The sequence below is a fragment of the Camelus bactrianus genome, chromosome 14 (assembly GCF_048773025.1).
Source record: "Camelus bactrianus isolate YW-2024 breed Bactrian camel chromosome 14, ASM4877302v1, whole genome shotgun sequence".
In the NCBI taxonomy this organism is placed as follows: Eukaryota; Metazoa; Chordata; class Mammalia; order Artiodactyla; family Camelidae; genus Camelus; species Camelus bactrianus.
Window position 1 is genome coordinate 27,623,672 of NC_133552.1, and position 15,103 is coordinate 27,638,774.

Below are 15,103 nucleotides of genomic sequence, written 5' to 3' on the forward strand. Positions count from 1 at the left end.
TTATAACTGGTTTCACCGCATACCCTTTCTCCACCTTCTAATTTATTTTATTGTACTTCTGCCAGATTATCTTCAGCATAACTCAGACTATGCTACACCCTGCTTTTATTTCAAATACCTTAATCTGGGATTCAAGGTTGTTTATAATCTAGCCCTAGTTCCAGTTTACCTTTTTAACTTTCTTAATTTTTTCACATAGATTTTGTTCTAGCCATATGGAGCTACTTACTCTGTTTTTGATTCTCTATGCTTTCCTCAGTTGTACTGTTGAAAAAGAAAAAAATACTTTTGCACTCTTAAGCCATTCATTTTATTTTCTCTCTTCTAATCCCTGCATGGCCATATTGTCCCCATGCTTTTTAGACTCAAATCAAATGCATGCTTTTTCCCAGGGTGAAATAACTGCCCCTTTATTGAATTATTAGAACACTTTATTCATATTAAGAAATATTACTTTTTACCTAGCACTAAAATTATATTTATTATCTCCTTTAATAGATTGTAAGCTTTTTGAGGTCAGAATTTCTGTTTGTGTCATCTTTATTCAGTTCTACAAATATTGTTGAACAGTGTGTCGGTCTTGTGCTAGGCTTTTGCATCTGTGTATCAGTGTTGTAAGAGAGTGTTATTATGTCCATATGGATCAGAAAATAGGCTTTAAGAACTATTAAACATATATTTATTATTAGACAGCTAATATGTGATGGATCTGAGCCATCCTGTTATCTCCAGAGTGGTGGCCCTGAGTCTTACATGTAATAAACATCATAACAAATAATTATGAAATGAATGAACTACAAGCACATATGTTCTTGTGCCACTCTCAGATCTTGTCTGTTGTCTAAAGTGAGCCAAAGGACCTAGCAAAATTTCAAGGTTTTGGTATTTTAAGATATAAGGTATTTTTCTTGTAAATAGGTAAGGAAACTTAGGCACATTTTTTATTCCTTAGTACTCATTCCTTACGATACTAATGTGCTACATTTTGGGCTGCTGTATTATGCAGTATAAGATAATATTCCATAATTGCATTGTTTGATTGAAAATATTACACAGGCAATAATTCAGAAGTGTTTTGATAGTTTTACATAAATAGCCAAGTTTATAAACTTTGAATTTCTTAGAGAAATCCCTCCCATTTCATTTGATCTTTTCCTTTCACAGGTTGACATATTATATTTTTATTATCATTAGAAATTTTTGAAAGTGTGGTGAGACATTCTTAAGTCAGACCAACACATTATTACATAACTTTCCCAACCCAGCCAATACTGCCTCATTAATTATGAAGTCAGTCAAACGTCCCTAGGAACTTCTTACCTCCAGTGCATGTGCGTGTGGGTGCACACACACAGACACACAGTGGTAGTATTGTCCTTGTAATGTTTTATTATATATCTTTGAACTTTTTTTCTTGAAAACCACACTAGTATTTCTTGTTAGGGGGCAATAAAAATTTACATGAAAAAGAGTTTAAAACATCTTAATATGATTATAGTTCTCTTTGGTTTTATAGTTTTTTGATTTTGGTAATCATAGCGATGTAAAAATCTTGGAGAGTTCATATTACTTGAGCATCTGGCAGATGCTACATGTAGAAACCAAATGTACACAGAGAAATCATAAACTACAGAGTAAATTTTGGGAGTAATGGGGTCCTAAACATTCTTACAAAATAAATAGTGAGGGAGGGACAGTATTTAAAGCATGTGTAGGTGTTATAGTTGTAGCAATTTGGTTACAAACAGGTGAAGAAAAGAAAAACTCAAACCTCAAAGTCCTATAAAGACAGGTTTTGGAGAGTTCTGTACCAGAACTTTCTCTTAGGGATTACAGTCCTGCACTACTGTTTATCCTATGTCTTAAAACAGTTGTTTCTTACATGTTGTCCAGATTCCTAGTTGTAGAGGGAGATTAAGTCTGAGTTTTGTACATTCATCAAGATTGGAAGTAAAAATCCTGTAATGTGTTATTAATTATATAATATATATTGGGAGGTGGTATTAGTGGCAGCTTATGTTAGATTTTTAAGGAGGTCATAGCGTAAACTGAAATTGTTTATTGCTGTTTGAATAGTATTTTTCTTATGTCTAAATTAAAACCAAGGAAAGGACCCCTGGATAATTTTATGCATTTTCTGTTTTTTTGTTGTTGTTGTTGTTTTGTTTTGTTTTAAATAGACTTTATTCTTTTAGAGCAGTTTCAGGTTCACAACAGACTTGATCAGAAAATACAGAGTTTGCACATAGCCCTCCCCACCCACACATATATACTCCCCTACCCTCAACATCCCTCATCGGTGTGGCATATTGGTACAGTTGGTGAAACAGCATGGGCACGTTATCAACCAAAGTCCATAATTTGCATTAGGGTTCACTCTTGATGTTGTGCATTCTATGGGCTTTGACAAATGCATAATGACATGTAGCCACCACTATAGTATCATACAGAATAATTTCGTTGCCCTAAAAATCCCCTGTGCTCCATCTATTCATTCCTCCCGCCCTCCCTCTCCCCAAACCCTTGAAAAACACTATCTTTTTATTGTTTCTGTAGCTGTGCCTTTTCCAGAATGTCATTTGGTTGGAATCATACAGTTTGTAGCCTTTTTAGACTGGCTTCTTTCATTTAGTAATATGTATTTTAAGTTTCTTCTATGTCTTTCATGGCTTGATAGATTTTTTTTTTTACTGCATATATATTTTTAAATTCACATATATGTACTGTTTTATTGTTTCTAAGAATGTTTAGAGCTTTTGCTTTTTAAACTTACATAGTTATCAAAGGAATAAAGCCAACCACAAAATAAGAATTAACTGAAAAAAGATACATACACCCTGCTATTAACAGCAACTTTATTTATAATTGCCAAGATACGGAAGCATCCTAAGTGCACATCAATAGTTGAATAGATAGTGGAGATGATATATATGTATATAATGGAATACAACTCACCCATAAAAAGAAGGCTATTTTGCTATTTGCAGCCCTTCATTCACTTTTTTTTTCCGCTTCGAAAACCAGAATTTTGTAACTGGCAGAGACATTTCCATTACATCAAAAACAACAAAATACCTAGAAATAAACTTAACTAAGGAGGTTACCTATATTCTGAGAACCAAAATGACAAAAAGAAATGGAAAGATTTCTTGTGCTCTTGGATTGGAAGAATCAACACCATCAAAATGGCCACACTACCCAAAGAAATCCACAGATCCAATGCAACCCCCATCAAAATACTTGTGACATTCCTCACAGAACTAGCACAAACAATTACAAAATTTATAAGTAACCACAAAAGACTCTGAACACCAAAGGAATCTTTTGTAGGTCTCTCTCTTTTTTTTTTGCTCTTTCTTCTTTTTGTTCTCTTTTTCTTACGGTTTGATGACTAGAGAAGGTCCTTTAACATTTGTTGTAAATAAAGCTGGTTTGGTGGTGCTGAAATCTTTTAGCTTTTGTTTATCTGTGAAGCTTTTGATCTCTCCATCAAGTCTGAATGACAGCCTTGCTGGATAGAGTATTCTTGGCTGTAATTTTCCCCCTTGCATCGCATTAAATATATCGTGCCACTCCCTCTGGCCTGTAGAGTTTCTGCTGAAAAATCAGCTGATAACCTTATGGGAGTTCCCTGTATGTTATTCGTTGCTTTTCTCTTGCTAATTGTAATATTTTCTCCTTATCCTTAATTGTTGTCAATTTGATTACTATGTGTCTTGGCGTGTTCCTCTTTGGGTTGATTCTGTGTGGTACTCTCTGTGCTTCCAGGACTTGGGTGACTGTTTCCTTTCCCAAGTTGGGGAAGTTTTCGGTTACTATCTCTCCAAAAATTTTCTCAGGTCCTTTCTCTCTTTATTCTCTTTCTGGGACCCCTATAATGCGAATATTAGAGCGCTTCATGTTGTCCCAGAGTTCTCTTAAACTATCGTTCCTTTTTATTCTTTTTTCTTTTTTTTGTTCTGAAGTAGTGATTTCCACTAATCTGTCTCCTAGCTCACTGATCCGTTCTTCTGTCTCATTTAGTCTCTTCTTTGTTCCTTTTAGTGTATTGTTCATTTCAGTGATTTTATTCTTCATCTCTGTTTGGGTATTCTTTATATTTTCCAAGTCTTTTCTAAAAACTTCATTCTGTGCATCTATATTTCTCTTGAGTTCTCTGAATATCTTGGCCATCATTACTTTAAAATCTTCCTCAGATAAATTACCTGTCTCCTAATCACTTATTTCTTCTTCTGGAATTTCATCTTGTGCCTTGGCCTGGGAGATATTCCTTTGCCATCTCATATTGTCTATCTTTCTATGTGTTTGTTGATTCCTTCCACAGACTTTAGGATTATTGTTTCCTTATTTCTTTTATCTCCCCTGGTGGATAAGGCTGGATTAGAGGCTTATGCAGGTTTCCTGGCAGGAGGAGCCGGTGCCTGCCCACTGCTGGGTGAAGCTTGGTCCTGGACCTCTGGTGGGTAGGGCTGTGTATTTGGAGGCCTTTGTGGCTTAGGAAGTCTGATGATGGGTGGGGCTGTGTCCCACCCTGTATGTTGTTTGGTCTGAAGCTTCTCTACAGGCTGTTGGGTGGGGTTAGGTCTTGGTGCTAATGATCCAGTCAAGGAAAGCTCATGTAGATGAACACTCCCAGAATGTCCACCACCAGCTTTTACGTCCCCTGGGTGAGCCTCAGCCATCCCCCACATCCCCAGGAGAACCTCCAAATCCAGCAGGCAGGTCTGGCCCAGTTTCCTATGAAATCACTGCCTCTGCCCTTGGACCTGGTGCACGCGAGCTTCTGTGTACACTTCTCAAGCAAATGGAGTCTCTGTTTTCCCCAGTCCCATGAGGCTCCCAGAGCCAAGCCCTGCTGGCCTTCAAAACCAGATGTCCTGGGGGCTCCTCCTCCTCCCAATGCCAGGACCCAAGCTGGGAAGCCTGACACGGGCTTAGAGCTCTCACTTTTGTGGGAGGGCCTCTGTGACTTAACAAATCTTCAGCTTGTGGGTTGCCCACCTGGGGGATATGGGGCCCAAATATATCATGAGCACGTCCCTCCTACCATCCTACTGCTCTTTATGTTTCCAGTTGCAGAAGGTCTTTTTTGCTAGGTTCCAGTCTTTTTTTGATGGTTGTTCAGCATTCAGTTGTGGTTTTGTTGTAGTTGTGAGGAGAGGCGAGCTTGTAGTCCTACCACTCCATCTTGACCGGAATCCCCTGCATTTGCTGTTTTTTGAAAGTAGGTTAACATCTTACATACAGCTTATAAAGAAATGTGACATTCATATACAGTTTAAATTGTTCTTTGATTAATAAACTGAATATTATTGTTGTCTTTAGTCTTAGTGTTTTTTGTGTAACTTACATAAAATACATAGTGTTCACATTCTTTTCCATTATGGTTTATTACAGGATATTGAATATAGTTCCCTGTGCTATACCAAAGGACTTTGTTGTTTATCTATTTTATATATATATATATATTATGGTTCTGCTAATTCCAAACTACTAATTTATCTCTTCCTTACCTCCTTTCCCCTTTGGTAACTGTAAGTTAGTTTTCTATGTCTGTGAGTCTGTTTCTGTCTTGCAAATACGTTCATTTGTGTCATATTTTAGATTTCATGTGTAAGTGACATCATATGTTATTTGTCTTTCTCTTTCTGACTTACTTTACTTAGTATGATAACCTCTGTGTTCATCCATGTTGCTGTAAATGACATTAGTTCATTTTTTGTGGCTGAATAGTATTCCATTGTGTACATATACCCCATCTTCTTTATCCGTTCATCTGTTGATGAACATTTAGGTTGTTTCTATATCTTGGCTATTGTAAATAGTGCTGCTGTGAACGCTGGTGCATGTATCTTTTTGAATTATAGTTTTCTCCAGATATATGCCTAGTCATGGGATTGCTGGATCATATGCAACTCTATTTTTAATTTTTTGAGGAACCTCCATGCTGTTTTCCATAGTGGCTGCACCTGTTTACATTCCCACCAACAATGTAGGGGGATTCCCTTTTCTCCACACCCTCTCCGGCATTTGTTATTTGTAGATCTTTTAATGATGGCCATTCTGACTGGTGTGAGGTGATACCTCCTTGTAGTTTTGATTTGCATTTCTCTAATAATTAGCGATGTTGAACATCTTTTCATTTGCCTGTTGGCCATTTATAAGTCTTCTTTGGAGAAATGTTTGTTTAAGTCTTCTGTCCATTTTTTGATTGGGTTGTCTGTTCTTTTGTTATTGAGCTGTATGGACTGTTTCTGTATTTTGGAAAGTAAGCCCTTGTTGGTAGCATTATTTGCAGATATTTTTTCCCAGTCTGTAGGTTGTCTTTTCATTGTTTATGGTTTCCTTTTCTGTGCAAAAGCTTATAAGTTTGTTTGGGCTCCATTTGTTTATTTTTGCTTTTATTTCTCTTGCTTTGGGAGATTGACCTAAGAAAACATGGGTACAATTTATGTCAGAGAATATTTTGCCTATGTTCTCTTCTTTTCATGTCTTATATTTAAGTCTTTAATTCATTTTGAGTTATTTTTGTGTGTGGTATGAGGGTGTGTTCTAACTTTATTGGTATACATGTGGCTTTCCAGTTTTCCCAACACCACTTGTTAAAGAGTCTGTCTTTTTTCCATTGTATATTTTTGCCTCTGTTGTCAAAGATTAATTGACTGTAGGTGTGTGGGTTTATTTCTGGGCTCTCTGTTCTGTTCAGTTGATCCATATATCTGTTTTTGTGCCAACACCATGCTGTTTTGATTATTGTAGCTTTGTAGTATTGTCTGAAATCTGGGAGGGCTATGCCTCCAGCTTTGTTCCTTTTCCTCAGGATTGCTATGGCAATTCTGAGATTTTTGTGGTTCCATATAAGTTTTAGGATTATATGTTCTAGTTCTGTGAAAAATGTCCTGGGTAGTTTGATAGGGACCACATTAAATCTGTGGATTGCTTCAGGTAGTATGGTCATTCTAACAATATTAATTCTTCCAATCCAACAGCATGAGATATCTTTACATTTCTTTGAATTATCTTCAGTTTCCTTAATCAGTATTTTATAGTTCTCTGAGTATAATAAGTTTTTCACCTCCTTGGTCAGGTTTATTTCTAAGTATTTTATTTATTTTTTGTTTTTTTTTTTAACTTTCCCTTCCTGATATTTTGTTGTTAGTGTAAAGAAATGCAACAGATTCTTTATGTTAAATATATATAGTATTCTTTACATAATGCAGGAACTCTAGAGTATGTTTTAAGTACATATAGTGGTTTTTCAAAACTTATTTTTCACCATTTTACATCATATTTAAACATAACACTTTCTGTAATGATAATCATTAAAAATGCACAAAAATCTTTAAAATTGAGAAGACGTGCTTAACAGACATATGTTTACACATCAAAGATAAAACAAATAGGAGGAGTGAAAGGAGTCCTGATGATTCCTTATGGCATTTTTGAAGGACTTTGTAATGTGAGAAATTGCTTCTGCTGGGAAACTATTTTTTAATTTCCATGGTATTTTATTATCTCTCTAATCCTAAATATAATAGAGAAAAAGGAAAACAAAGTAGTGTTTGGAAGCTTATTTTTATTAATGAGCAATCAGTTGGTTGAGTACTTCTTCAAAGTATGTTAATTTGCAAAACAAGACTTTTATTAAGGAAATTTTACTGTAATTGAAAGTAACCTCCATATTACAAGCTATAACAGTCTGATTCCTGTGAACTGTTTCTAGTCACAACATTTCTGACACCAAGTGTGGGGTCTTCCACATCAGGCAGTTCTCCAATACTCTGTGGACACCAACTGGGTATCCTAAAATTTAATTTGGTTCTGACACTAACTACCTGCAGTTAGTACAGACCCCACAGGATAAGAATTCAGTCCCACAAGACTACCCCTCACTGCAGGTGCCAGTTGCAAGTAATTGTTTCCAGAGTTACCCACACTTCTGTCCAACTTAGCTACAGATTAGGGGTTCTCGTGATCTCCTGCTTAGGTTTGATAATTTGTTATATGGCTCAGAGAACTTAGGGAAACACTGTACTTGCTACTACTGGTTTATTATAAAGGATATTATAAAAGATTCAAATGATTGGCCAGATGAAGAGGTAAATAGAGCAGGATCTGGAAGGGTCCTGAACACAGGAGCTTCTGTCCCTGTGGAGTTTGATGTGCACCACCCTCCTGGCACATGGATGTGCTCACCAGCCCAGAAGCTCCCTGAACCCCAGTGTTTGTGGGGTTTTTATGGAGGCCCGTTACATCTGCATTCTGATTAAATCATTGACCATTGGTGACTAACTCAGTCTCTAGCCTTCTAATTGCATTGTTGGTTCTTCTGACAGCTGGCCCCCAACTTGGAGCTCTCTAGGCCCACTAGTAGTCACCTCATTAATGTAAACTGAGGATGGTCAGAAGAGCTGAGTGTGAAGAACTGAATGTTCTCCTCACCCCTCTGACTCAGGAAATTTCAGGTGTTTTAGGATCTCTGTTCCAGGAACTGGGGGCAAATACCAAATATGTATTTCTTTTTAAAGAGCAATATCACAGATATGTTGTTTGCTAATAGATTTTTTTGTCTAAGAATTTCATATTGAAGATAATATCCAGATAACATTTTTCTGTGGGGATTATAGTGTAAATTATTTGAAGTAAAATTCTGGCGATCAAAGTTTGTTATCTTTGTTGAGAAGGATTTTTACTGTGTTTTCTTCTTATGGGAGCAGCTTGGCCAGTACTCTGAAAACTGTATGTGAATGTGGGTTTTGGTAAGGGAAAGTTAGGGGAGAGCCTTTGCCTAACTATGGAAGTTAGGAATAAAGTATTTTATATAGTTTGAAATAATAATAGATGGTTTTTTAAAAATTTCTTGTAAGAATCTACTAAAATGAGTGGATTCCTGGTACATTGTAAATGTTGTTAAATATGTTTGTAATGTATAATTTTTGTTTTATGACTCACTTTTCTCATAGAGCTTGTCAAAACACAATAGAAGCAATATTGGAACCGAAGGTGGGCCACCTCCTTTTGTGCCTTTTGGACAGGTAATGACTTTTATTTTGGCAGGTGAATTTTATTCAGCAAAAAGTGTTTTTGATTTGTATTCAAGCTGTGTTTAGTTTTGTACTGAATTATTCACTCAGAGGTCATAGGAGTTATACGGAAATATATTAAGTACAGGAATTTGATAATGGTGGGTTTTGTTTTTTCTTTACTGTAATTAAAGTTTTGGTGTAGATTCTTTTCTTAAAAGCTATTAGCGCAAATATTGAAACAAGAGACATACGCGAAGTGCAACTTAAAACTAATTAAGGTAAGATGGTGGTAGGGGTAGGCTTTTTTTTTTTTTTTTTTTTTTTGAAAGAGAAAAAAGTTCAAAAGTAAGAAGACAAAAAATATGCTATAGTATCTGTTTGTCCATTAAAAACAAAAGAGAAAGAACATAAAAGTGTCAACAGAAGGAGTGACAGGAGACAAAAATTGTGAGGACTCAAGGCAGGGAAGAGCATCACTGCTTCAGGAGAGCCTCTGTCCTGACCATCCCTGCTGGGATTCTGTTCTGCCTCCATCTAGATACCCATCTCAGTGTGGGGCTTAACTTTATTTCCAGTTGATATTTTCTGTTTTCAACTACAGCAGCCATGATCCTTCTCTTACATAAGCTAAGAGTTTTCTGTTTCCTAACTTTCAACCCCCTTTGCTGCAAAATGTAACCTTGAGGTAGCTCCTCAACTGGCCAATATCTTGTGTTTCCTGGTTATACTAAGCATCACATTATGTTGAGAACAGTCTCTCCCAGCTTGTCTCTGCTTTAGGCCTGAAGAGTCTGAGAATAATCCCTGTGGCTGCTTGCTCTTTGCCACATGATGCCAGTAAAATCTAGCTCTTGGTAAAAAGCCTTGCATTTGTGCTAAATTTTCCTTTGAGTTCTGGCTCAGGGTGAAGATGAGTTGGGGACACAATAGGTAGGAAACAGAGACCTATATAAAAATATTTTGATATGAAAAACAGATATCTAGTTGATCAGATAATAAATGGGGAGGATCCAAAAAACCTTTTCTGTAGGGTCTACTCAAAATTGAATAAGTCAGTCTTGCATCATGGCTGTTTAGGAAGTATTTAAAACATACAACTTTTTTATTGTGCTTTGGAACGTATTTTATTGTGCTTGGGACAGTGAAGATAAAGGGAGGCATGATTTATGTTGATGATATTCTCCTTTCTATCAATTAAAAAATCCAGAATAGAAAACAGTGTAAACATTCTAATAATTTATATTTGAAAATAATAAATGCTTTGTTTATAAGAATTTACTTTCCCCTTAAATGTTTTGGTGATAATATTTCTTTCATAAATTGCTTGTAGAGACTTATGATTTAAGTATTTTCAAGGATTTGGATAGTTTTATAGCTTTTTTTTTTGTATTAGGAGGTATATAAAAAGCCATAGCTTCAAGAATATTATTTGTTTATGAAGTCCATTCTGAAAAACCCTTTTCAGCATATGTTAGCCTTGTACATGGGTTAGAGGAGAAAATACTGGCTGTGTGTTAGTGTCAGCTATTCTATATTTATATTGCTGAAAATCTGTATTTGTATAAAATATTTATTTGAGAGCATGTTTTTCTTCCTCTTTAAAATTACTGAGTTGAAAAAGGTTCATTTAATAAGATTTTTGCTGATAGGATTAGAAGAGAACAGAATTCAGGGCTTATTTTTAGGCAATGATGGCTTTCTTAGTTTGTTTTAAGGGACTAAAAATAAAAAATTTTGCAGCCTGATTGAGGGGAAAGGGTTATGTTTTTAGCTTTTGGTTTGTAAGTTCAGAGACATCTTTCTGTATGTTAAAATAGCTGTATTACTTAACCCTCATGGGTATTGTGGCATAATGTGGAAATCAAGCTCTTAATAAAAATCTAAATTTACAGTTGTGCAATAGTCCAGACTGTTTGAAGTTTAAAATTATTTTAAATCATTATCCTAAAATGAAACTTAGATCTCTTGGTTTGATTTATGTTTTAAATATGTGTCGTGTTGTAGGCTACATTTATTGTAGCTTTCATTTATCAGTTACAGTTATTTAAACATTATTTCGATTAGTTCTCTACCATTATTTTTAAATCCATGGGAAAGAATTGTATTTTTATGGACTCTCAGCTGTTGTGATACAAGCATTTCTTTTGAAGACATGTTGCTTTCTTATGAAAACCTTGAGTCTCTTTGGAACTACTGAAACAGTTTATTTTTATTTATTATTAACAGAAGTGTGTGTCTCATGTCCAAGTGGATAGCAGAGAACTTGATCGAAGAAAGACATTGCAAGTTACAATGCCTGTCAAACCTACAAATGATAATGATGAATTTGAAAAGCAAAGGACTGCTGCTATTGCAGAAGTTGCAAAGAGCAAAGAAGTAAGAAGCTAAATCATTATGGATTTCTCTTATTCCTTGCCATTATGTTCTATTTAGATTACCATAATCATTATTGTCTTCTTACATAAAGTAACTGAACAAACTTTTGACATTCTCCTTCCATATTTCATCAGTAAAAATATGCTCTAGTACCTTTGTTAGTTTTCATTTTTAAATCTATTGTATAGTAAAAAATACTTTTGGATTATATATGTATTTTTACATCCCCCCCTTATCATTTACTATTAATAGCCCACAGGTTTTCTTTTCATTATTTTTAATTTCTTGCTTATTTGAAATAGGTGTTTTCCCTAGTTATTTGTTGATTTTTAGATTTTGATAAGAAATTTTAATTCATGAATTAGTTGCTTAGGTAGACTTTTCTTAACCAGTGATATTGAAATAGGTTTCTTTATTCAAAACCAGTAATAAATCTTAGCTAATAGATTTAAATTCAGATTTTAAATAGGTGACTTCTTGAATTTTGGTGGTTCTTCCTTCAATGTGTCTGACTATCATCAGTCTAATGTTGGGAACATTAGAGCACAAATTCTGGAATCAGGCAGCCTGGAAGCATGTCCTGCTGACACCCCTGGATAGGTTATTTAAATTTTGTACCCTATTTTCTTTATCTATGAGAAGAGGATAACAGGGATACCTACTTCATAGGGTTACTGTGAGAATTAAAACAGATAATCTTTAAAATATTTAGAATACTACGTGGCACAGATCATGGAATTGCTGCCGAACTCAGGTTCGGCTCCTCTTCACTCAAGAATCCAATACTGAGAGACAAGTGTTGTGTTAAAGGAAGGACAGCTTTATCGAGGAAGCCGGCAGTCCTGGGGAGAGGGTAGACTCGTGTTCCAAAAAACCAACTCCCAACTCCCCGGGTTTTGCTTGGAGATTATACAGGGAAAAGAGCAAAGGGCTGCGAACTCATGGGAAGGGGGCAGTCTTCTATTTTCAGAGATGATTATCTTAATCACACAATTTCAAGTAGCCATCAAGTCTTACTCATGGTTGGGACATTATCTAAGTTATAAATCTTTGGTTAGCTATTCCTGGAGAGTAAGGAACAACTGATTTTCAATCTTGATATGCACCATCAGCAGCAAGTTAAGCTAAGTTAAAGGTGAGCTAGGGTAGAAATTAGACCTGGTAAGCATAAGATCACAGCTATGTTAAACTGAAAAATAGAGTTGGGATAATGCTGAGGACCGAGAGTCCCTAGTTACAGTCTCACTGCCTTAGCTACAGTATTCCTTTGCTAAAAGCCCTCAATAAATGTGGCAATCGCTATTTCTCAGTATTTTCTCTATTCTAAGGCACATTTAAAAAGTCATTTTTAACATTTCTGAAATTAATGCATTTTACACAGTTTACATAAAATGTATTTCTTCTTTACCAAAAAGCTATTAAAGTTGTGGATTTTCAGAAGACGATATTGGGAGTGCATCAATTTCTTAATGATTGTAGGAAAGTTGTTCTTTGGATTTACATTTTTCTCAGACAAACTTTCTTTACAGAAGTTTGTTTGATGTGGTTACTGCTATCTCTTTACTGGAATATAGTTAACATACAGTAATATGCTTCATTTTTTAAAGCCATAATTGATCACATTGTATTTTCCCATAAATAGTTGATAAATATAGGATCAAAGTTTTCTGAAGCAGAATTTAAACTTCTCAATTTACATATGAAAGAGTTTATAGAGGCTCAAAACTATAAAGGAACCTGCTTGAGGTTACACAGTGACAAGTCTAGGACCAATATATGTGTATTACAGTAGAAATCATGTCTATATCTGTGTTTATGTGTCTGTATATATAGATGAGTATACACACATATTTATATTTAATCTGAATGAACAGCAAAATCATATAACAGTGTAATTGTTCTGAAAGGATGTTTAAGTTCATCTGTTTAAGTACTTATCCGGATTTGGCAGAATCTACTGCAAATGACCAAGTGATTTTTTTTATTCCTTTTTTCCTTTAAGTTCTTCATTCAGCAAATATTTTTTGAGAACCTTGTATAAGCCAGGAAGTATTTTAAATGCTTAGGTTAAAACAATGAAGAAATAAATAGACAAGATTTTTACCCATATCAAGCTTATATTTTAGTAAACAGTTTTGTTTTGTATTAATTTAGTAAGGGTGACAGACTATTGGCATAATATATATGTAGATTATATGGTAGATTAGAAGTTGGTAAGTGCCATGGGAAAAAATAAAAAGTAGAGTAGGATGGGGAGTTGAAAGTGCCAGTTGGTGAGGGGAGTTGGGGGTTGCAATTTAAAATAGGATGGTCAGAAATGTAGAATTCTTTAAAATTCTTGTGTAGTTTACATTCTAGTAAGGACAGTAAATAATATACTAAATAAGTAAATTGCAGATTTCGGTCTTAAATATAGTAATTTGATTAGGCTTCAAGATGGTGAGATTTGAGCCAAAACACCAAGGCAGTAAGAGAATTAGTGTTTTGGCGTCTGAGAGGAGTGTTCTAGGGAGAAGGAAAAGCTGCCGCAAGGGCTCTGAGCAGGAGTATGTTGAAGGGGGATCAGTGGAAGCAGAGAAGGCAAAGGAATAAGTTCTAGAATACAAAGTCAAGGGCGATAGTGGAGGTCAGCTTATGTCGGGTCATGTTAGCCCTCTTACAGACTCAGAAAGAAATGAGTAGCCTTGGGAGGGGTTTCAGCACTTCGGTACATCAGCAGACCTGCATTTTAAGCCTAATTCTGGCTGTTGTGTTCAGAAGAGAAGACTGGAATCAGACAAGTTAGGAAATTACTGAAGTAACTGAGGGGGAGAAAAATTTTGGTAGCGATGGCAACTGTGTAGGTGGTACAAAGTGCTCAGATTCTGGTGTTTTGAAAGTACAACCATCAGGATTTCTGAAAGATTAAATATAGAGCTTAAGAGAGGAAGTGGTGTCATGAATGACTTCAAGGCTTTTGTCCTGAAAAAATGGCAGGTTAGAGTTGCTTACCTCAAATTGAAGAAGACTGGGGTGGAACAGTTCTGTTTTGTTTTGATAAGGAAGTGCCTCCAGGAGATGGGGCTGTTTCACTGGCACCAAAAGAAAAAGCACTTTTGGAGTTATGGAATTTAAATTCTGGAAATATATTTAATTTGGAACAGATTAGGCTCCAGACTTGTCAGGTGACTATGTTCTAATATATTAAGCAAAACACTAATATTGCTGTCTGTTAATGAGTGTTTACCACATGCCAGTTATTGAATTCATCACTTCATGTTGATGATGTCATTTAATCTTCACAACATCCCAGTGAAGTAGGTTTTCTCATCCCTATTTTAAGGATGAGAAACCTGAGGCTCATGAAAGGTGGCAGTTCAGTGACTTGCCTGAGGGCAGGAAACGGAAAGTGGCTGAGCAGACTTAGCCCCAGCCTTGTCTAGCCCCGAAGCTATGTTCTTACCTATGCTACGTTGTCTCCCAGTCTAATCACATTAGAGTTGTAACATATCAATATAGACTAACATTTTTCCTTATGGTTATATAAGTAATGACTCTCAAGACATTCCAAATTATTTATTTATTTTGCTGAGATTGCAGAAACCAAAAATTGAATCTATTAATGAATCTTTGGTCTTTGAAGATGTGGTTTTAATTTTGATTTGAATTAAATTTAAATATTGTAGTGTATCAGCTACCTAACAGAGATATTTAATGTTGTC

General features: G+C 35.5%; 1 protein-coding gene across 2 annotated transcripts in view; it reads left to right on the plus strand.

The window, feature by feature from the left end:
- TDRD3 (tudor domain containing 3) overlaps window positions 1-15,103 on the plus strand; it is a 151,087-nt gene that overhangs the window by 70,558 nt on the left and 65,426 nt on the right. For both annotated transcript variants that reach the window (XM_074378261.1, XM_074378262.1), the window contains exons 6-7: window positions 8,964-9,035; window positions 11,253-11,402. In XM_074378261.1, coding sequence (XP_074234362.1) covers window positions 8,964-9,035; window positions 11,253-11,402 — 222 coding nt within the window. The remainder of the gene's footprint in view (window positions 1-8,963; window positions 9,036-11,252; window positions 11,403-15,103) is intronic.